Below are 24,894 nucleotides of genomic sequence, written 5' to 3'. Positions count from 1 at the left end.
TTAATTTGTTTGTGTATTACAAAATATTTGATAACTATTGAGCGTTACATTTTTTAAAGTTATTTTAATGTTACATCATAGTTTACTACATTTTAAACTATTAAGTCACCAAAATAACAGTACCGACTCATAAATTGTATAAATATTTTTCTTTATTTGTCGTATAATAAAAGATTGTCATTTACTCATTTATTTGTAATGTCAATTAGGTCACATACTCACATGGTTAGTCTTACGAACTTGTTGATTGTTGTATGTAATAATAATTGTATATGTATGTAATTTTTATAACTTATACCTATTAAGTTTTACGTTATAAAATAATATAATATAAACAATAATTGATGCACTACACCTTTAATTATTAGTCTGACCGTTGTATTACTCATGTTCCTAAATCCTAATCTCGTTATATTTCCTTTGCTTACTCTTGTATCCTGTAAATGACACAACTTGGGGAGGTACCTATATGGATACGAGTACAATATCATATGCATATATTTCTTATAGACCTATAGTTTTGGATACTATATGTTTATTCATACATTGCTTATAATACAAGTACGTAGGTGCATAATATAATGTCTGATGTTCTTAGCTTATATACAAAGCTTACTTATAATTACGTCTATTTAAAAATAATTTTTATATAACGTTTAAACATTTAGATATACGCTATAGTTTTATTATATTTATATATAAAAATGTTAAGAAGTGAAAATGCATTAAATAAAAAAATTGTATTTCACTAATAAGTGTTTTTTTTTTATAAAATCACTTTGTAGTATAATAGTATACACCAACATAATTTATCTAAATCGTTTGATACTTTCTAAATATTAGTAAAAATTAGGTAACTATTATAATATACTACCATGGAAGCTATGCACACATAGATATAGGTAGTAAATTACGATATTAGTATTGAAGTAACAGTGGTCTGCTAGAATGAAAAAGTGTCATTAGAAGATTCCACTTAAAATTATATCTAATTATTCGGTGACCACTAGTTTTAATAGTTCCTAATTAGTTTATTTGTTTTTTTTATATTCTTAAAATCATAGTTTAAACTTAAAAATTAGTAGGTACTTATCGAATTTGATGTTATGACCACGAGTCTATGTCATTATTATTAATTTGTTTTTTAACTTTTAAAAATATAATTTATTTTAATTTATTTCACTTTTTTTTACACACATACATTGTGCCCTTAAAGTAATAAATTTCCTAAAATGTATTAATTTGTAACTTGTACAAAAAATTACAAATATGTAGCGGTCAGAAGTATAATATATGCAAGTTTAATCTTTTTCATATTTTTTATGTGGTGTGAATTATTACCAACTGGTATTCATATAACATATTTACTTAAATTTTAAATACTTTTAGAGAGTAGGTATGGGTACTTAAGAACTTTAATAGGTACTTATAGGTACTTATACCTATTAGTACTAAATATACTTATTGGAGATTATACGTTTTTGTTTCTATTGTTAAAATTTGTTTCAAACCCAACTGTTTATTATAGGATTTATGTTTGTCATCTTAACATCTCACAAACCATATTGTATACTAAAAAACTACGATTTGAAATGTACCTATTGATGGTGATTGGCGTGTCACTTTATTATCATAATAATTACTGTCTATTTATTATTTTATTGTATCGGAGACGACTTATCCATATTATATGGTCATCAGTCAGTGTTTGGAAAGAACTTCGTTCATGAACGCACGTTCACACGTTCACGTTCATATTTTGAGAGTGAAACTCGAATGTGAGTCGTATCTTTCAAATTGAATGTAAGCGTGAACAGCGTTTATATTTTAATGAATTTGAACGATTTTTAAGACATACAATCCCTTTACCATTCAACAAATATATGTTTAAAATATATTGATTAATTATATTATATTATATAATAATAATAATAATAATATTTTCTTATTATAATTCATACTATAAAAAAATTTAAATGAACGACCCAGTGAACGCATTCTTTTTTTTTAACGAACACGAACGTGAACTAGTTTGTTTTAAAGGACTGATCGTGAACATGAACTAATGCATTTTTTAGTGAACGTTCCGAACACTGTCATCAGTAGGTTCTATAGTTTAGTCTGTACCTATCATTGGATGTCTCGATTAGGAGTCTCTATGAACTGCATGTCTGCATACCATGCACAGCGTCTTATTTAAATAAATGTTTTCGGAACATTAGTCGTCGGTGAAGTCGTTGTTCCAAGCTTGGACCAGGTAAAATTACCAGTGATTGTTATGGTAATGCCCTGCCGCTGCTGCAACACCGTATTTCGTATACTTTCAGAAAATTCAGTTCCCCAACGTACGCAATAATTTTTGAACTGAATCATACCATATTTAAGTATACATATTAAGTATATTAAGTATACATTTTATTTTCCAAAACAATAAAATTACCTACTTAAACTTGTAAGTAAACTACAAGTCAGTGACCGTTATAAGTAAGGTTAGTTTCGAGTCGAATCCAAAAGTGGTTTTCGACACGAGTCTCAAGGTAGAGTTGGTAAAAATATTTTGCACATCTAACTTTTATTCCATTCGCAAGTACACGAGAAGTAATTTTATTCGATCCAGATTTTACATCTGTTTATTAAATAAGTTTTGTTTTTAATAAATGTAACGAAATATCCTGTTATTCTGAGTTATCAGAAGTATCTGATGATAATATAATATATTTATGTTAGAACTCAATTTAACATGCAAGACGAATGTATTAATAAATAATATAAAATCAATTATCCCGATAGACACATATACATATAGGTATCAGATTAATAGAGATTAATAACTATAAAATATAAATCATGAATGTATAATATTACAAATATTGTAATATTCCAAACAATAAACACGATATCTCTGCCAAAACAATTAAAACTATATAACAACCAAAAGTAAAGACTCAAGGATTAAATTATTAAAAGCTTAGCGGTTGTTTTAAATCACATTTATATATTTACAGCTATAATCTACATATTATAATTTGTTGCCACTTGGTCACAGTTTCAAACCATTGTTATTGTTTGACAACAAATAAGAAACTTCTGCACAAATTATACTTCTGACAACTATTTTAAATTACTTTAAAGACAATCGAATAATGACATTATGTAAAATCGGTGTATGTACTCACATTTTAACAATGCGTAACTTTCAAATTTTCATTAAACAAATTTGTTTGTTAAACACAAAACATAAACCACTTGTAAAAATATGTAAAAATACCATTAAAGTTATTTTTAATAAAAGTGAATAATACAAGATATTCTAATAAAGTAACAACGTATCAAAAAATAGTTATATAGATTGATACTAAAACTTTGATTTTTTAATTTAGACTGAGTGAACCGCTGTAATGTTGTACATCCGTCATAATAATATATTTGCCAGTTTTTCTATTATTCTGTATAAAGTAGATTCTATAAATGTCTTAAATATTGAATCGATAATAATATCATGCATTAATACCACAAAATATTTACTTAAATTATTATATACACTATTCATGAATGCACCAATGCATGCATAAAAGTCAGACATTCTTTGAACTTCGGGTCACTCTTCCAGGTCAGGGCTAGTAGTGGGATAGATGATGACACGATACAATATTATCATATTTGTAACACACTTGTTGGTGTTGGACTTTACTCGTCTTACTCCTTGGTTAATGGTTACGTAAGGTAATCCCATTTCAGAATAAGTACCATGTAATTTATTATAATTAATGAAGCGCGGGGAGTGGAGATGAGGGAAGTCAGAAGTAAATATAGAGTGCATCTATGATATGATATACCTACAGCGCATTATTACGATCGTAATATTATTATTAAGTACTTATTGGCTATTACTACCATCTATATACTACCGCAATTACCTTACTTATGTTGATTTTTAACCAAGGAGCTATATACCATTGAGCATGAGCACACTACATAAACATACATCTCATGATGATGTTACACACGTCTTAAAGAAGCGAAGAAGAAGAAGAAGACGAAGAAGAAGAAAAAGAAGTGGCATGAACACATATAGGCAGAGGCAGAATCAAAAGCAGAAGAAGGTATAACTGCATAGCAGATTTGCCCGATTGCCAATTTCACCTCTCCCGCGGGCCGCGCGACCGGCCGGCGGCAGCCCCACTATCCGGCCGTCCGCGGCGGACCATTTTCCACCCGATTGGAGCGCACGAGACCCGCTCCGCCCCGGCCGTGCGCGCTAGACGCGCGGCACCGTGTCTGCCGCCCGAGATCGCGGCAGTCAGTCAGTCTCCGGTCCCGTGTATCACCGTCGTGGTCCGCGCACGCAACGAGAACAAGCATAACGGCCGCCCGCTATACCGCAGTGCATGTGCGTGCGTACAACAGTGTTTCGAGTGTGTGTATCGCGATTTATACCGCCGCAGCCGCTTGTTCGTAATATTACGTATATATATATATACGTATGATTAACTATATATTATAATACACACATATATATATATACATATAATACTTACTTATACCTACCGCGGCCACCCCGTGCGCGGGGGGGAATGTACGCCTGGCGTCCGGCCAACTGCGAGTAAAAATACGTAAAATATATTATAATACCGCGACAGTACAATAATAATAACGATACATCGGTTAAATGGCCTTTGCTTTTCGGACGTCTCGCTGAATTCACGTAGCATTCGTTATATTTGATACATTAATTGTATATACGCGACGAGCGTTTTTTGACGAGAAAAGAAAAAATCGGATCGCGATGGTACACCGCAATAACGTCCACGCCGTCACGGTGTGCGTTGTCGTCGTAGTGACTTTCGCGGTATTTTCGTGGGCGCCCGCCGACGCCGATCAGTCGGACACGGCCGACCCGTGCTACGACGGCGACCGGGCGCGTCGGTGCGTTCCTGACTTTGTCAACGCTGCGTACGGCGGTCACGTGGAGTCGACCAGCACGTGTGGCGTTGGTGGCCCCGAGCGGTACTGCGAGTTGGGTCCCACGTCCCAGGGTGTCTGCCACACGTGCGACGACACGCAGCCCAAACGCCGTCATCCGGCCGCCTACCTGACCGACCCGAACAACCCGTACAACGCCACGTGCTGGAGGTCCGAGACACTGTCTGCGCAACCGGTGGATCCGGCATCGGCACTACCGCCGCCCGATAACGTGACGCTGACGCTGTCGCTGGGAAAAAAGTACGAGCTCACGTACATCAACCTTCAGTTCTGTCCAAAGGCCGCCAAACCGGATTCTATAGCAGTATACAAGAGTATGGACTACGGAAAAACGTGGCAACCGTTCCAGTTCTACTCGGGACAGTGTCGCAAGGTGTACGGCCGGCCCAACCGGGCCATAATCACCAAGGCCAACGAGCAAGAGGCTCTATGCACGGATTCGCACCGATTCAACGGGGCCGGGTCGTCGGCATCCCGAGTCGCGTTCAGCACGTTGGAAGGCCGGCCAAGCGCCATCGACTTCGACAACAGCCCAGTACTCCAGGACTGGGTGACGGCCACTGACGTGAAAATAATATTCAACCGGTTGCACTTCCCGTCCGCGCCTCCGGACTCATCCGCCAGCGCTGCAGCGACCACCGCCAGCAGCACCGCCAGCACCACTACCAGCACGGCCACCAGCCTTTTTGCCGCCGGGGCAGATCCAAAGTCAGATTCGGACGAACCACTCAATGGGAACAAGACGGGTGCTGATTTGCTCATGTTGAACCCGGACCAAGAGTTGCAGGGACACGAACCCGAGAAAACCACTGTCGTCGTTCCGGTGACCACCGCGTCGCCGTCGTCAGGCCGCACGTACCATTATGCCGTGTCCGACCTGTCGGTGGGTGGCCGGTGCAAGTGCAATGGACACGCGTCCAAGTGCATACCGTCAGGTCCCGGAGGATCGCTGGTATGCGATTGCAAGCACAATACAGCTGGACGAGACTGCGACCGATGCAAGCCATTCCATTTCGACAGGCCCTGGGCTAGGGCCACTGTTCGCGATCCCAACGAGTGTAAACGTAAGTACCTTAGCCGATTAAATCAAAATATACGATGTGTCGTTATATTTGCAAAGTAAATTATATCTACAATACGTAAGTTTGAGTTGAATGGAGATAATATTATTACATATGCATAATTACTTCAACCACCTCCCCCCCACATTATAAATTATAAAATAAAATACATTTTTCACAATAAAAATTAATTTACAATATATATATATGTTGTATTGACGTATTGTATTTAAATTGTAACAGTTCATAGCGGCATAGCCCATATAAAAATGGGCCAGTCTAGTAAATTGCACTTTTTCCTCCAGTCCAAAATACATCTCTGATTTTTACTGTGTATTATAAAAGGACGATTTTTTTTAGTATGCTAAATCCTCAACGCTTTAAGTATAATATTCTGATTTTTGAAATGTTGAAGTATATTTATTCTTTAGGTACAATTTTTTAAAAATATCTTTAGCAATCTCGTGATTATTTTGTAAAGGTTTTATTTGGATTTAACCAATCCACGCAAGATAGTAGTAAACATATATCATAGGCAATGATGTGAAACTATGATAAATTCTAAATAACGGTCGTAATATCATCCTAGTATGAGCTCGAGTATGAGGAACCTAATAATCATTCGCAAGTGGCTGATTTGCGTCTTATATGAACTACCCTATTACCCAACTAGGTTCGTAATGTTTGGAAAACGGTCAACGAGTTTCGTCGTTCCAGAAGACTCAAATATACTTTGGTATGTATGAAATCGTTTCGCCGGAATGCCATCGCATTCGCGAACGGTGACACGAAATCGGATTAGTCGTGATTCACAGAGAATTGGACGGTGCGGCAGATCGCAGTCGTGTAGAAATCATAGACCAATTTAATAATATATCTGTATTGGTCTATAGTATAGAAAACGGCCGACGATCACTGTTTTCCTTTTAGACTGACCAATGGAAAATATCGTATAGTTATACCCGTTCGCAAAAAAAAAACACTAACCATGTACATGGTAGCATCGTCGACCGCGGTCCGAGGCTACGACTGCGGTACAAATTCAACGATCGCGGTCTATATGACCATATATTGTACTGGACCCGGGTTGAAATATTATACAAATTCAAATATTTGATGATAAAAAAAAAATGGTATCGTAAAAGGAGTCAATAATAATCAAGTATATATAAGCTGGAATTTTGAATTTGTTAGCTTTTGCCACCGTATTCTTGATGATAAGAAAAATTGATATTTGTGATATCCCTTAATGCAGCCATTTTGTATCTGGTGATAACAATCCTAGTCTAAATGCAATAACCATCTTATTTCAACCATGACCTATACGGTATAATTACGAGCTGGTAACCACGATATTTTCAGTCAATCTTTTGCAAACACGTTTGTCGCCAGTTTTTTTTCTGTAAGTACGTCATGCCGTTCGATTCTCTAACAAACCGACCGTTTTCTTGTTGACGTTTCCTAGTGCGTATTAAGTATTAGAGAAGTGAGTAGTACTACGAATTTCCAGCGGAACTATATGTCTTATGTACTTGCGAGTCTCATAATATCCGGTCCGACAAAACGTTTCGCCCGTTTCATGAGGATTACGAGCGGAGGATGACACTTCAAGGTAATAAGACAGTAAGGCAGACAACTATATTACTATAACTTTTTTCCTTGTATATCCTTGCTAGATTGAGTTAAGCATATAGTTAGGTTAACGCTTAGTTGGCGTTACATCGAATTGATTGTATTTATATATTATATAATAGTATAATGTGTGTATATCTACAATCTAGATAAGTACCTAATAGATAGATGAATTTATTACATCGAATTATTCTATGGTAAATCTTAGTAATGTAGACGCCAGTCCCTATTTTTTATGTTAATTTTTTTATATTTTTGTACAGATTATTATTTTATAGTGAAGTGAGATCTTCTTCCTCCCCAATTCCCTTTATACAATTTGTCAAATCGTTATATTAAGTAAAAATTATCCAATATTTTTACAGCATATTATTTTTTTATTTTATTCTCATTAATTTGACGTTTAGCAGTTACTTTATTTGTACTGAAAATATACTTTTGAAATGCAAAATAATTAATATACAATTAAAAATATATATATATATCCAAAACTTGACTTTTTATTGTCTTTCTTACTTGGATTGGCTTCCAGAAAAACACATTCATTCTACTGTTGTTATAAGGAAAATGATTGAACTTTATTTTATCTAACTTGTATGTATACATATACTTCTTGAATTCGTACTGCATATTTAAAATTGTTGACTACCCACTTTGTGTCAGGGTTCACCAAAATATATTGAATGCTAGAAGCGTATTGGCCAGACATCGATTTTTTTTTATTTGATAAAGCAAAAGATCATACTTAATATAATTTAACGAATACTTCAAAAAAGAACGAGCGTACTTAAAAAATCACCTATTGTTTTATGTACAAAAAATTATATTATGTTATTTAATTGGAATCTTAATGGTGGGTGGGGGGTGGGGGGGTTATAAAAGACATAGGTACCTCAGTTACGATATCTGCAGTAACTGTAGTAACATCTATAATTTGTCGTTGTGGTAAAAAACTTCAATTACAAGTATACCAATAAATAGGATAATTATTGAATTATAATAAACAAAAATTCATTTGTGATTGAGTGCAACAAAAAACATATATTATACTTGGACTTAGTGTACCTAACAGTTATCCAACCATTGGTAATTACGATCAGTCTTAAATAGAATTTCCACACTTGGCGCCAATTTTTTTTGGTCATATTTTCATTAAATGTGTAATTTAGACTATACAAATGATTTGTTGTGTGCTTTATAATAAGAAAACAAATCGAACAAAGAGAAATAAACAGTAATTAACTATATTTCAATAATGCAATAGCTATCATTACATTATTTAGAAAGTGTAAAAATAATTGATTTAAAGTAAATTTAATGTTCAATAAGTAGGCACTTATGTAATGTGAATTATTTTCTAATGGCTGAAAACCTCAGGTAAAGGGTTAAATAATAGTATTACTTTATTGGTCATATAGATAATATTCTAGATCCTATTATTTTATATAAGCTTACAAATAATAATTAAGTATTATTATTTACTATTTACATTGCCTAAGTTAGATATTTTACTCGACACTCGTATGTGATACACAATTGTCGTTAAAATCTTTAAGTATTATCTATTAATATATAAAACTATATAATATAGAACAGTATAAACATTGTATTTATTCAGTCATGTTGTATATTTATCATCAAAGATTTATCTACTCATAGATATTATACTACAGTTGATATTTGTGACGAATCATTAGAGTATATTGAGATGTAGATAAGAAAGGTATAAAATAACTTCTCATGGTTTGTGATTTTATACTATTTTGCATTTCTGTAGACATGCAGTATTCTGTAACTAGCTAAAATTATCGGTTTGATTTGATTTAATTGTAAGAATTCTTAGAACACGCTGAGCTTAGTGACCTAGGTACCTATTGATACAATCATGATTGTATAATTACAACGTTTACGACGGATTTACATCTACTTACAGTCTGCATTTCTGACGCAAAAAACTAATATGAGCATGATGCCTATAAAAAATAAAAACTGTTTTATTTAGTTTGTATCTTGATATTATTTTATATTTGATTAGTCGAATCATGTATTATGAAGAAAAAACTATTAATTCTTGATTGTGCTTTATTATAATATGACGTTAGTTGTGTTGTGAGACACCGACGTATTAAACATTATTGCGATTGCCGTTCATATACATAGCCATATACGTATAGTCGATGTTTTTGAATGTCAAATACTTATAAGTTACAAGTATTAAGTTGTATCATTATTTGTAAACATTCTTGAGCTCTCAATAACTCATGCATTATAAGATAATAAAGCACATGTTCAAAAGGTATTGACACCTCTGTCCTGAAAAATAACCCGAAGGGTCGTATTGTAGTTATTAGAGAGATCAATAATAATTATAGCTATTAAATTCTTGACAGGGCTATAGAAACCGAAGATTACAAGTTAACAATGCACAATAGTAATCTTTTTTATTAATACTAAAATATGTTATTTTTAAGCTGTTATGACTTGTATTTAGTTTTATGACAGTTCAACTTTTTAATGCAATTATAATAATTAATAATATAATATCATAAGTACCTATTTACTACGTAAAATAATAATATACATAATATATTTATTGACAATAATAATTATTAATAGATAATAGACATTTTATAGTTGTGCTAATCGGTCAGTAGGTATAACTTATAATTACATAAATTTAGTTTCACGGCACATATTAAATAACTTAGCTACCTAATACACACACATATATATATATATATTTATTTATATGACGCCATTGTCAGCACAAAAAAATGGGAATGTTCGTCTATACGCAAAAGGAAATATTAGCAGTTATAGACTATACCTAGTCGTATTAAAATCACGACCATAATATTACTGACCCCGATTCCGATAAGCTCTGCTGCAGATCATCAAATTGGCTAGTTCGGTCTATATATTATTTCGATTGTAATCGTTCAGTTACATGCAATCGTGAATCAACTATCGTTGAGATTTAACAATGGATGGATTGTTATTTCTCTCTCTTTTTGTCATTGACCCCCGCAAGCTATACAGTCGACGATACCCCATGGTACAGGCATACAGCATCACAAAAACGCAGACGGACATAAGATTAAAATCTGTTTTCGTGTTATTTTTTTCCCCATCTCCATCTCTCTTGCGTACGCGCAAGCCGCTGCATACACGCACTATCCTCTTCCCATCTGGCCCAGGGTGTTTTGTATATTATGTACTCCTCGTTTTGGAATCTCTTTATTTATGAATCGATTCCGGTCACGCTGGCCAGCGTGAACCGGTTGCATAGGTGAGAAATAACAGGGCCGTTTATTAACAATATGACGTCCGCACGTGCGTAGACTTTTCGATTTCTTCCCAATGCAACAGTCATCTCCCAGGATGTGTATATTTTCAATTTATCATGTAAGCAAAATAACTAGTATGTACTTATGTATTCTTTATTTATAAGAAACGTTTGAATGTTTTCTATTATTTTAAGTAATTAAGTATATAGTTTGTACTTAAGTTTTTAAATATTGAACTAATTGGAGTATATTTAAAACGATAAAAACATTATTAATTATTGAAAAACATCTGTTTTCAGTGTTATAAAAAACTTAGAGACTGTTTGAGTATAATTAATAAAAAGCAATTTGTATGATAGACGAGTGAATTACCTTGTAAATATACTACGATAAAATATAATCGTTATTATTATGTTTTGGCAGTCAGTGTAGGTATATTATGTTAGTGTTTATCTCTTACTATTCATTATACCTTATGTCTCATAATGTTATGTAAGTTTAGAATTGGCAAGTTTACATTACTTTAGTAAATGTTAAGCATGATGTCATTATACATGTTGTTTTTTACAACAATACAATTATATTTTTATGTACCTACTTGTAAACATTTGTAATTTATTCTTTACCTACTATTATAATAGGTGCTCATTTATGATTAAGTTTGTTTTATTGAGATTTATTACAAACTAGTTCTATAACAATTATTGGTAAATCGAGTTATATTTATGGTTTATACTTTATATATTATAATAATTTTTTATTCGTCATTTGATTTAATTCTTCTTTCAAAAATTTTATTTTTGAGCTAGTAATTATTACTTTAAAACCGCTTAATCTTATACCGTATCAACAATTCATCACTTTATGCGGTGTTACACTATTACATGTAATGCATTCTCATGATATTTTAAAAATATAATGACATGTGAGTATATAACTCAGTCACTCAGACAAGTGAAGGGGATGATAATTATTTAGGTTCACTTTAGGAATTTGGTAACTCATCATAATGTTAGGTATAAATATACAGTATACACGTACCTAAACAACACAGTTGACTCAATATAATTATTAGGGTCGGTAGTTTATGGCTCGGGGCTATTGAAACATGCATGTAGGTATGTCGGTATATTCTAAACGTTATCTAGATATTCTATTTTTTCTTTTTTAATACACATTTTGTGTTCAAAATACACCGTTTCAAATTTAAAGGAAAAAATAAAAATATTCACAGTCACCACTATTTAAATACAAAATTATATTTGTTTTATTTATAGTAATAGTATAAGGGTAATTATATATTACAATATATTAAAATAAAAAAATATATTAATTAAATATAATTACAATCTAAGATCGTAGAGTTTGTATCAATTTTATTGAATATTATTATTAACTGACTTATCTATGATTTCGGCTTTCAGTCGTTCATTCATTATACCTGCTAGTAAAATATAGGAAGATATAATTTTAAATTTATATTAATTTATATTACTATAATACTACTATTTAACTTATATTTATTTATTAATTAGTTTCAAATATCTTATAATAATTGCAATATAAAAATTAAACAGATGTTACAAATTCGATTTTTGTGTCCGACATAATATTTCCTGTTCGATTAATTAACTTACATTGCTAACACCATGTTTATTGTACATATAATAATAACAACTATTGAAAATAATTCTACACATATCTAAATGTTTTAATTAAACCAGAAAAGTAAAATACAAACATATTCAATTTTCACACTAAAATATGCACTCGGAAATCGTTCTAAATCGATTGACAGCTGCTGTTTGCTTTTAAGTCACTTAGAGAACTGTCAAATATTTAATCTTACAGCCAGATAACGCTTTATCGAAAAGTGAAAAATTCCAATTTAATATTTACGAGACATCTGTAATCTCATGTTCGTCTAATGGATGTATGATAAAATGAACACTTAGTATTTTTTTGTAAATAGATCAAGTTAGGAGTTTTGTCAAAAAAAGTTGTTATTAATTTAGTTAGAGTAAATAAAAATAAAGTTATAGAATAAATTGGGATTTATAAATCTGAGCATTGTGTGTCGTGACTGCCGCCGTGTGAATATCGTGTTTGCAAAAACGGACTTGCTAATTTGCAAACAGGATCCTGTCCCCCAGTGCGTTTTTGCACTTATCCGGACACCGCCAGACAGTTTTGTATGTATCCACGAGTTGACACTGAAAGCTGTATAAATCTCTGTACGCCTTTCCCCTTATTGGATACATTGTTGTAGTAGGACAAAATAATACACGACACTATCCCCATATGAAGAGATGGATGTTGTTAGTAGTTGTACGTTTAATGGGATTTAATTTTACATCAACTGTATATTTTGTTTATTTTTTATAAACGTCCATTCAAATATTTTATCATATTTACATGCAATTATATTACTTTAGATCAATGTTGAACATTAATACAATTCAGTTTATTGATTTATTTAATTATTCTGTGCCATATAATTATAATAATATAATGAACCTTGTTATAACGTTAAAGTTGGTTAATTGAGTTACCTATTCAAAATAATTTTCAATTTTCTAATTAGTTATATCTATTTATTCGTTCTTACAAACTTATAATTTATGCCGTAAAATATTTATAAGAGTACACCGTGCACATCATATAATTGATTACGACAAAAGGATGTATAATCGATATTTTAATAGCAGTTGTGAATTATACTAGGATCGCATATTTTGAATTAAACGTTTTGTTTTTGTTCGCTGAATCATTTTTTTTTAATGGTGTTATTTCTATAAAGTAGCCCTTTAATGAAAAATGATCAGGATAATCCAGAGTATTGTTAATGTGCGATGAAATGTTATGCAAATTATCATAATAGGTGCCACCGCACCGGCTAGAGACCACTCCCATTTCAATTTTCTCAATTACTCAACCGAAACGTACAGTATATTGATGATAGGAGATTTTTGTCAGTTGTGTCAATATAGCTGCATTTAACGTAGGAGTGTTAAGCTATAGGTATGCAGGTGGAATTTATCCGACCTAGTACAAACAAATACCATGACTTTAAAAAATCATATTTTTGCATTTAGAATCGAGATATTAAATGTACACATACCTATATATAATATATTTATTCAACCACCCTGTTAAACAAACTTATAACCGTGTAACTGCATAATCAAATATATAATACATACTATATATTTTAATATTTAACATCCATAAAATGCGTTTCGAACACGTATTGAACTGCTATTATGTTATTTAATATATTATGACATAATTTAATTTAGTTTAATAAATAAAAAGTACAGGGTAGTTGTGGTAATGCGTGTAAGTATATAAATTATTATGACTCATGAGTAATTCAGTTGAAATATTATTGATTAATTTTAAATTTTGAAGTGATAAGCGTTTATAATATTCCTTAAAAAATCGTTTTATAGGTACGTTACTAAGTGTATAGGTAGTAGGTACGTAGTAAAATCGCTAGATTGGCAAAACAATGTTATCAGTGAATACCATAAATACCAAATATATTATTATATGCGGTATAATATAGACGTCTGAAACGTGTTGGGAATTCCAAACGTTTTATCCGAGATTGAACTCATCCAGATTAGTTATTCATTCACGTGACACTTTTGAGACCCAAAGACCTTTGTGTGCGGCGCCTTCGCAATGTATATGTATTATTATATACACATCGCGATGCAATTCATATTATTCTTCCTCGGGCGTCGTCCACGCGCATCATAATAATAATAACAAAACGATATCGTATTATTTCGTTATGTTGTTACTTGTTATTATTATTATTATTATTATTATTATTGTATCATTCGCCTCCGGAGGATTTCCGCCAGACGCTACCAGACGTATCGCGCGTGCGTTTTCTGAGAGCACCTTAACTTTGACGACGATACCCGCTACAGCGGCAACCGTATGCGTGGTTCACCCGGTACGTCGTTGTACAACACATCTGTTTAACAACTATGTGGCCGGCGGCTGCAGCGGCGCAGGGGCGGAAACGGTTTATTTTTGACCTCTGTGTATATTATTATAATTTATTGTATTATATTATATATAATGTATGTCTGTCGGGTAAAAACGAAGAATTAAATAAAACGCGAGCGTTGGATTTTGTCAAAACACGCGTGTAAAGCGCGCGGGTCGTTTTGTCTAGCTAGCTGTTTATCGTTATTGCAGCCCGTTTGACCGTAATTAATAGCGACGTGCGTGAATCGCTCTAATAAAACTGTTAACGTATACGCCGCCCGTTAAGTACCGTCGCCGCCGCTGCCGTCCAGCTTGTCGTGGTGTGACAATCGCTTCAGCTGTGGACTTGTGGTGGCGCACTGTGTTTAGTTGGCAGAGGTAATGTCACCGTCGCGCCGGCCGACGGGAATATAACTATAACGCGCGTATTTTATAAAAATGAGCCGTTTGTGTACTACTACTACTATTAATAATAATAATAGAATAAAGTTTTCTACACACGTTTTTATTGCGTTGGCTCGGCGACAAAATGGTTTTTTTTTTTACTATTATATATTTTTTGTTTTTTCAAAATACTAGCATGTAAGCCGACGTGACAACTGCGACTTCGACCGCGATCGTCATTGCCGGTCGGATTGTGAATTTAATGCATTTGCTTGATGGTTTTTTTTTATTTGGCTACTTTGCAGATCAGGAATTAAATTTTATCAAAACACGTCTAACATCAATATTGTACCTACTACCTGTCTAGTAAATATGCGAAATTCAATTTTACACAATAGTATTGTAAATAGTTTAATAGTAAAGACAAGGAACATTTAAAACACCGTAGAATAAACTGTGATAATAATAATAATATACAATGATCTGTTTTTTTATTTTAAATTACATCTTATGCATTTGGTTTGATTTTTAAAGTATATTTTAGTGTTAGTGCATTCTTCTTACCAGTGTTTTAAATTTTAATGCATTCAATTCACGGCCTGGTCATACGCTATAGTTTATAACAAATAATCATAATAGGGCAATGTGGCAAAACGATATCCCCGTTAAAGGATACCTACACATAATTAGACGTAATTAAGTAATTTCCCATACACACGTTTTTCAATGTCATTAACTTGCAATACTATAACAATGTTAAATGTTAATAATAAAAATAAAATTAAAATTAATTTAGTTCCCTCATTACTGCATTGTCGTTTAAAAGTGATAGGTACATTTTATAAATTTATTCTTTTTCATTTCAAACTGCGTAGGTGCTAATACTGACATATTGTATATTCATACAGTAGGATTAACACTTAAATTAAAATGTCAACGCTATAATTATTTACTAACAAGTTATAATTGTATCATTCTAGAGTCGCAAATGTTTTTTTCTATACTGTAGATATTATAATATCACCTATTTGATTTTGTTATGATGTTAGGTAGGTACTCCGAGTTAGAAACTATTTTGAGGTGTTGCCACAATGTAACTGCTATGACTAAAATAACGCCTAGAAAAATGATCCACGTGTTTATCATTTAGAAAATAACATTATATAATATTAGGCGTTAATTATATTTGCTTCATCAAGTATAAAATATAAAACATGAATGTTTATAAAAAAGTATCTTTAATAGACATTCATACATTTTTGGAAATGTACGCTAATGATCTATTAGTTTTTAATAAAAAAACATTTAATTCATAAAATATTTTTACGCATTCGGTTATCTCGTTTCCTTTATAGGTACTTATAACATTATATGTGATGAGTGGTATCGGCCTATCGCCAGTATTCTATATTTTAAGTGGGTACCTATCAATAATTTTGAATGACTTCTAGTTGGCTCCAGTTTATCATTTAGGTACCAACACAATTAGAAACTAACTCTAGAACTAACCAAATATTTTAATAAATGTGATTTTGTATTATGAACGATAAACTCATTATCTTATTGGTTATTTTTTATTAACATAAATATTTTTATTTTTGTATTGGTTGTAGTAATAAATTAATGGGTTTTTAGTTTGTTGGTTTGTTTGTTTCTATAGCTCATTGTATTATTTTATTAAGTATATTTTAATTCATTTAATAAAATATCGATCCCTCTTCATTCTAATTGACAGCTAATAAAACTTTTCATGCTTATTAGTTATGTTTTTTTTTTAATCAATTTTTTTAAAATTTAATTTCATATAGTATCTTTAAGTTTAATTAACTTTTCTATAATGATGACTCCTACGGGTTTAGACACATGTGGTGATATCTTAAATAGTTCTCACAGCCACAGTACTCTGCAATTTATCATGTTTGCTTAACGGGTACAGGATTAAGGATTTTTATTCATTATACGGCAATTACTAACAAGCTGTATTAAATTAATAGAAAACTGTATTTTTGACTTGCGTGACCCAGCCAAACACAGATAGATAGTCGTATGTATTCTAAAGTTTTAATTGTGCCTATTTATATTTTAATGTCGTTGTGAAATTTAATCCACGAAAACCAATCATAAACTAACCATAAAGTGAATAAAACGTGCGGCACTAACACTGTACATTTATAATTTATGAACCGGTATTTTTTAAATTTACAATTCACACCTACGGGCTGTCAAGGAGACCAAAGACTCACTTGGATCCAAATCATGTACACGTTCCGTTTACTACTCTGATACGTTCTAGGCGCCAATTCCACGATGATATTTTTTTTTCACTTTTTTGTCGGTACTTTTTCTATTGATGCTTAAAAATTATATGAGATTCAAAATTAAGAAGACAAGTAGAAAATATGTTTTATCCAATATGATAGGATACTTTAAAACCCGTCTTGCACACGCGCAAGTGGTTAACAAGGTTAAACAATTTTTTTATTTTGATAATTTAATCAAAACCCCCATCCTAGGTCAAAGATTTCACAATAATGATACGCAATTGATACCGATACATGGAATGTTCATAATAATTGTACATTAGTAATATTATTGAAAACACGTTTTTTTATCTTCAATTCAACTATATTAACTTTATTTTTATTTACATTTCATATGAGTATCACATTTTCACAACGCAATTGTAAACAATGTACCTCTACCAATATAATTTTTTAAGCTTGATTAATTGTCTGTTTGCATTATACAAAATACTAAGTAGTTAATTGTTGGAGAATTTGATGCAATAATTACGATTTACGATAAATTAAAAGTTAAATCTTCTAATTAAAAAGTAATAGACAAATACACAATAGTAAGATTTTGTTTTCGATAGTATAAATACTAACAGAGTACATAGATTGGCTGGTATTTAGTATTTATCTTAATATCCCTCACCTCAATGCAGAATAGTTGTGACTGATGTGCTGGATATTAAGTTTGAAAGCAATCATCGCTCATTTGAAAAACGATTCTGGATGGAGATTAGTAAAAACCACACTTATTGCTTAAATTTCTTCATTTCTTCAACACGTAAGTTGGAATTGTACATTTTTCAACACTAGAAATGCTATCAAGAGAAGCGATAAATGATTCTTTAAAGTACCAACTAGATTATTAGTCTCTATTTCCAATCTATATATTATCAACATTCTGATGATATATTTTGACATATTTCATTAAAAAACTTTCTTTTTTTAAAATTCATATGAGTAGGTAAATTTTTTTTGGTACCTGAATAATTTGTTTCAAGATAATTATTTTTAAAGGTTAAATGATTTATGTAAGAAGTTAAAATTTATATAATTATGGGTGAATATATTTGATTTCTACAGTGGGAAATCGGAAAAACTAATACTTTTGTTAAAAAAACTTTGAAGTTGAAAAAAATAAAATTATTTGAATAAAAGATGAACAAGCAATGTTTTTCTGTTGTATTTCAGTTTTGCCTTTTTCGGACTGTTAAAATTAAACCGGAAAAAAGTTTCTTCTTAGTACAAGTCGGTGTGAATATTTACAACTCAGGTATTATATTTCTATACAATCATGATTATTATAAGAAAATAAGAGTACCTATCATTAGGAATTGCCCATTTAGATTGTAAAATATTTAAATGTACATAATGTGTCTTATAGGAATTGGTTTTCACATTTTAACTTAATTCTTGAATGGATTTCAACAGTTTTACTAATTTATGAAATAATTTTATCGTCCCCGACGAAAAGTTAATAATAATATGTTAATTTTATTGAAAACTCGATAATACAATTATCTGTGTCGGAATGAATTTTAAAATAAATAATTCTTAGCTATAACATTATCATTTTGTGTATACAAATCGTGATGTTCGTATAATTACAATTATGACGCTAGCTTACATTTCATTTGTTCTATGACATTACGTTTACCTCGACGTCCACTAATTTGATCTGACTTATGTTCAAATTTTATTGTATTTATGTCATAAAAAAAAAAAATTTTCTTGTAAAATTTCTTGTACCTATAATAGTGAAAACTACTTATATTTTAGTCTTATAATCATTTTAGTGTATGAAAACCTTCGTTTTTAGTTCCATAATTTTGGTAACATATCAGTGAAATGAATAAATCAATACCATTCTCTTCTCTAAACTACGTTATATTGCTATGAGTATACCTATTTAATTATTACAGTATTATCAATAATTATTAGAATAAACATGTTTTATACATATTATGTGTACCTATATTTTATATAAAAATTAAAGGAATTGATGAACTAAATTTTAAACGTTAACACTTATATTAGTTGAACAAGCAATTACATTGTATTATTTATTTTTCGTCAATATTTTATAAACTTAAAACTATTATACCAAATGCCACATTAATTGCTCTTAATTTTCATTTAACATATATTTTTATCAACATTTTAAACTGTTAAAAGTTTCCTAAATGATTTACAATATTTTATAACAATTACTGTGATTGACTATGGCCAGGGATAGATACAGGGAGAGGCAAAGGATCGATATCTACCCTCTACCACAGTAACTCACACAACACAAAAACTATAATACAAATACAAATTTCTACTCTAAAAATAAATGTTTAACCTAATAATTGATTCATTTAGGTAATTAAATAAAAAATGTATTGTGTGTAATTATGTAATTATTAAACGGGATTTAGATTTTGTACTTTAATAAATTATTTGGATCATAGAAATTTTAATAATTACATAAAAATCAGAAAAATTTTAAATTATTCTGATACTTCTATTTATTCATTTTGTTCTGTTTATATTATATTATGGCAACTCTAAATTATACTTTAATAATAAGGAAGTGATGGATTGATACTTGTTTAATATTTAAAAACGAACATTATAAATATTTGTGTGGCATACATTCTTTACTTTGAATCCGTCCCTGGCTATTGTCTATAAGTGCATAAAATAATAGATCATTATTTCCGATTATAACAACAGGTATACGAAACATGTTTTTAACCCTTCGGGGAACTACAATATTTATGCGTAAACACAACCTATTCTTATCAAACGATTTCACTGTTACCTACTAAAAAACTTTTATGCGTAGGTATATAAATCATGGAAATTAAATTTGTCAAGGACAATCTACTTTAATAAATATTTCTAAAAATACTAAATTATTATGAACAATAAACAAATTATCGAATAATCTTCATTAAAAATACTTTTTTTAAATAAAAATAAACAAAACTTTGTCACTGTTATTTTTTAATTCGAACGGAAATTCATAATATTATAGTATACATTTTGGATTAATGATTTATAATCTAATAATAACTGTAAAATTTATATTAAATGACAAATATTTCACAAATTTTAACTTAAAATTCTATACAATTCAAAATATTATTTAACAGCCATGGGTTATACATAATTTATTGAGTTTCAAGTCATATACCTAATTAAGTTAATTTTCATAAATTTCCTTGTTGCCCTTTTATGATTAACCGATGCGTTCTCTTAGATATCGTCTATCCATGAAACTATAATAGAATCGTAAAATTCATTCCCATTAACCCACAATTATCCTTGCTGTAATGTGGAACAATATAATATATCATTTATACATAATATTCATAATTTATTATTACATTTTTTTGTTTATTTTTAAAACAAGTAATAAACTTATTATTATTATATCATGTCTCGTTACCGATATGTTTCGTAAAAGTATTTTGTATTAAACTTTGCCCTAGTCGTCAACAGAATCGGGGCGAAACGGATACCTATTAATTTCTCAATAGTATTATATTATATTATGTACCTACTATGCTACTTTTCCTGTGTACGAAAGTGCCTCTGGACCTCATGGGGTAATTATTATTCTCGACTAGGTAGTAGTTGTAACTTATACGTAAGTATAGGTACATATTATTATATATTATATAATATTTATAACAAGGTCCTGTAGAGGGTTTTTTTTGTCTTAAATTTTTATTTATCTCTGGTGGTCACCGGTTTTGACAATTAACATTTGCCCGTTGGTGGTGTCTTCCTTAGGATAAAATGGAAATTCTGAACTCCCACGCACACTTCTACGTCCGGTCATAAACATATCGGTTTTGTTCTCTACATTAGTGTGTAAATTACTGTGTACAAAGTATGAATACTGTATGCTTTAAATCTACACTTGGGAAAAATTACATGTTCCTTGAAAAACGAAGGTTTCATGGAAGTGTGACGACTTCGTCTGGATTATAACAAGAGTTATTTAGTGTGGCAGATAATATTGTTAAATATTGTTGAATAATTTAATTCATTTGAATAATCATATTATACCTTAAAATAATATCTGTATTACAATAGGAAGGCTGACTGTATCAAAAATAATATGTTGATTTATAATTTAGTAAAATATTAGTCCGCATAAATATAAACACTTGTTTCATTTTAAAAACCATATTATTGTAAGAAAATGATCTATTTAAGAAATATTTTTTTATACAATTTTATGAAGTCAGTGGTTTTAAACAAAAATAAAAATAATTTTTTAACCAAAATTCAATAATATCAGTAGAATAATTAAATTGCATTAAATTATGGCTCATTTCTATAATAACAAAAATAATGATATGAAGTTGCTCACTTCTGTTTCCTGATACTACTAAGTATATATACTTATTATATACTTATTAGTATTATACTCTACGCTATTAAATAAAAATTCTTTCTAAAATAGAATTCTATTTTTATACAATTATTGTCATTCTGTAGGTAATTAATAATTATATAAGTTACATAATTTCTACATTGTCTCAGTGATATTCATTCATAAAAATTATTATACTTCAAGTCTATTTCATAAATCATCTTATCTAACTATATGCACCTTTCATAGATTTTAGGTTTTAATGTTATTATATCATAAATTATTATATATTTACACTAGATATTATATTATAACATCAGTCGTCACATAATATAATGTTTGTGTTTGTAGTTTGTACAAGTATTTTATCCTATAGGCTATAGCAGTTCTTCAATAATAAGTGTATTGATCATTATTTTCTCATAATAGAGACATATTTTTTATACTTTTATCATTAGAAAGAAAATATGTATTTTGAATTTTTAACTACCTCGAATACAAATTGTTTTCGATCGTTTACCATTCTTGTTTCTCTAAAAGTTACTAAAATTGTATTATAGTATAAGTATTTATGTACGACATATCATTTGTTATAACAAATTATAACATCATACAACTATTCACGTTTATTTTGTGTAGCGTGTATGAGGTATTTTTGTTACTCTTGAATTCTCGATGCTGACACATTCCAGTTTAAAATGTCTGCTGACTGGTAACTGGTAAGGTACCTATATCTATACATTTCAGTCGCTTTATTTTTTTTTTTGCAAATAAAGTAATAATTTTAGATTTAAAAATAAATGAAAACGCTTAAAAGTGTTTTAAACAAAAATACAATTTTTTGAGAAAAACAAGTTTGGTCTGTACTCCGTACGTGTCACAAATTACAATCAGAAATCGTAAATAATTCATGACCCATTTGTCCATAATCTCTAAACCGTTTTGTCCAGACCATCTTCTTACCGATATGGTTTTATAACTAATAAAATTGTGACTTATTTTTCATCACCCTGACGTAAATTCGTAGAAATAACAATCGTAAAATGTGTCTTGAGTTTTTTTTATCTCAAATATTCGATTATTGCAGATAAACGTTACTGCTTCTGGAGGAACTTGTATTCAAATTTAAAAATATAAATATATTATGAGTATCTACATACAATTTATTGTATATGCTATTCATTTATATGTATGTGTGTGTCGTGTGTGTTGTGTGTACCTATAGAGTATAGGTACATATATATAGTATTATATTATTGTTATTATTGTATACGCTGCCGGGTAATGGGCTCGTATTTATCACATAGTGCGAATATTGTCATTCATGGACAATGTAGCCCCGCGGATACTCTATTAATAACCTCCGTGTTTGACAGCACTGTAAAATATGCGATATGGGGTCGTGTAGGGGATCGAATGAACAGAAAGAGATAGGACGAAAGAGAAATGGAGAAAAAAACAGTGGCTTTGTGGAGATTTTTATCGGCTGTAAGCATATATGTTCGAGTATACACACACCGGTACTTGGGGTTTTATAAGCGGCGAGATATTATATTATGGAGAACCGGTGGACCACCTGCGCCACAATATTCTCGTCTGTCCGATATTTCTACAGTCTTGCAGGATTCAATATTATTGCGTGCTTATCGTGTAGAAATACTTAAAATACAAATGATTATGTAACTTAGCATGTTAAGCCATGTAAACCTTAATAAATATATATAAAATAATACAATTTTGAAATATGGCGGATAAAGTCCCTTAGAGATTAAGACAAATATAAAGTTATACAATTCTTTTTGAAAAATAGGGAGAAAATAACCAATAATAATATTATTTTATACTCAATCGTAGTACTTATGTATATTTTATAGATCTATGATAATAATTATTAGACTGTAATGATAATAAAATATTGAATTCCTATAAAATTAAAGATCGGTATGTGAATGTGAATAAAAACATATGTAAAAGGTGATGAATAAAATAAGAGTTTAACTCGTGTAATATGTATATAATATTATGAGTATTATAATTTTGAGATTGTTCATTTAGATAGACCATTTCAATGATACTTAAAATTGTTTTTCAATAATATCTAATGATGAATCTATCTTTGAATGTGTCTTAGATAACGTATGAGTATAATATTTTAATATGATTGATTGAAAAAGAATTCCCTATATTATACGATATTTTGTATTTTTGTATAAAATTCAACAGATATTTTATAAGTATAGGAGAAAAAAATGTTGTACCTACATAATACTTGAATTACGTTACAAATTATAGTCTTCATATAGTACCTAGGTAAGATATCATGTAATTTTGAATAGATTATAATAATTAGTATAATTAACCACTGTATGTCTGTATCAGGTACACCGACGGGTAATACGAATTATTGTAAGCTGTAGATCACATTATTGATACCCTCTCGGAATTAAACATAACCTTATTCACTACCTTCCACCTACTTAAATTTATAAATACACCTGCACGATTTTTTGTTTTCATTTACAAGTTACATTTGTTGTATCAATGTTATAATAATGATTTATGTTGGACGTAGGTAGGTACAAAAAAATATATGAAAATAATTATACTTTGTTTCCAAACTTAGTTAATTAAATGTTAAAAGAATGATCTACATCTAAAAGTTTTGTCATAATATCATGTTAACTTAATATTTCATGAAAACATATAAAATATGTAAGCTAATTATTTAATTTTTTATGATTGTTGACAGAGTGATTAATGAATGGTGTGTGTTTCATTTAAATATACGTTATTCTGTGAGCAACAGTACCTATCCATTTAATTTAAAGATATTTAGTAAATAATTTTAGATACTTACAAAATCAAACTTATAGGATAGA

The 24,894-nt window shown here is 30.4% G+C and overlaps 1 protein-coding gene across 1 annotated transcript in view; it reads left to right on the top strand.

The window, feature by feature from the left end:
* Nucleotides 1–4,299: 4,299 nt before the first annotated feature.
* The window catches only part of LOC111030159 (netrin-B-like), a 71,323-nt gene continuing 50,728 nt past the window's right edge, over nt 4,300–24,894 (top strand). Inside the window, exon 1 of the mRNA XM_022309534.1 lies at nt 4,300–6,047. Within this exon, the coding sequence (XP_022165226.1) occupies nt 4,787–6,047 (1,261 nt within the window). The 5' untranslated portion in view covers nt 4,300–4,786. The remainder of the gene's footprint in view (nt 6,048–24,894) is intronic.

The sequence above is a fragment of the Myzus persicae genome, unplaced genomic scaffold, assembly GCF_001856785.1.
Source record: "Myzus persicae strain clone G006 unplaced genomic scaffold, MPER_G0061.0, whole genome shotgun sequence".
Lineage (NCBI taxonomy): Eukaryota > Metazoa > Arthropoda > Insecta > Hemiptera > Aphididae > Myzus > Myzus persicae.
The sequence above is the reverse complement of the archived record's forward strand: the minus strand, read 5'-3'. Positions and strand labels throughout refer to the sequence as shown.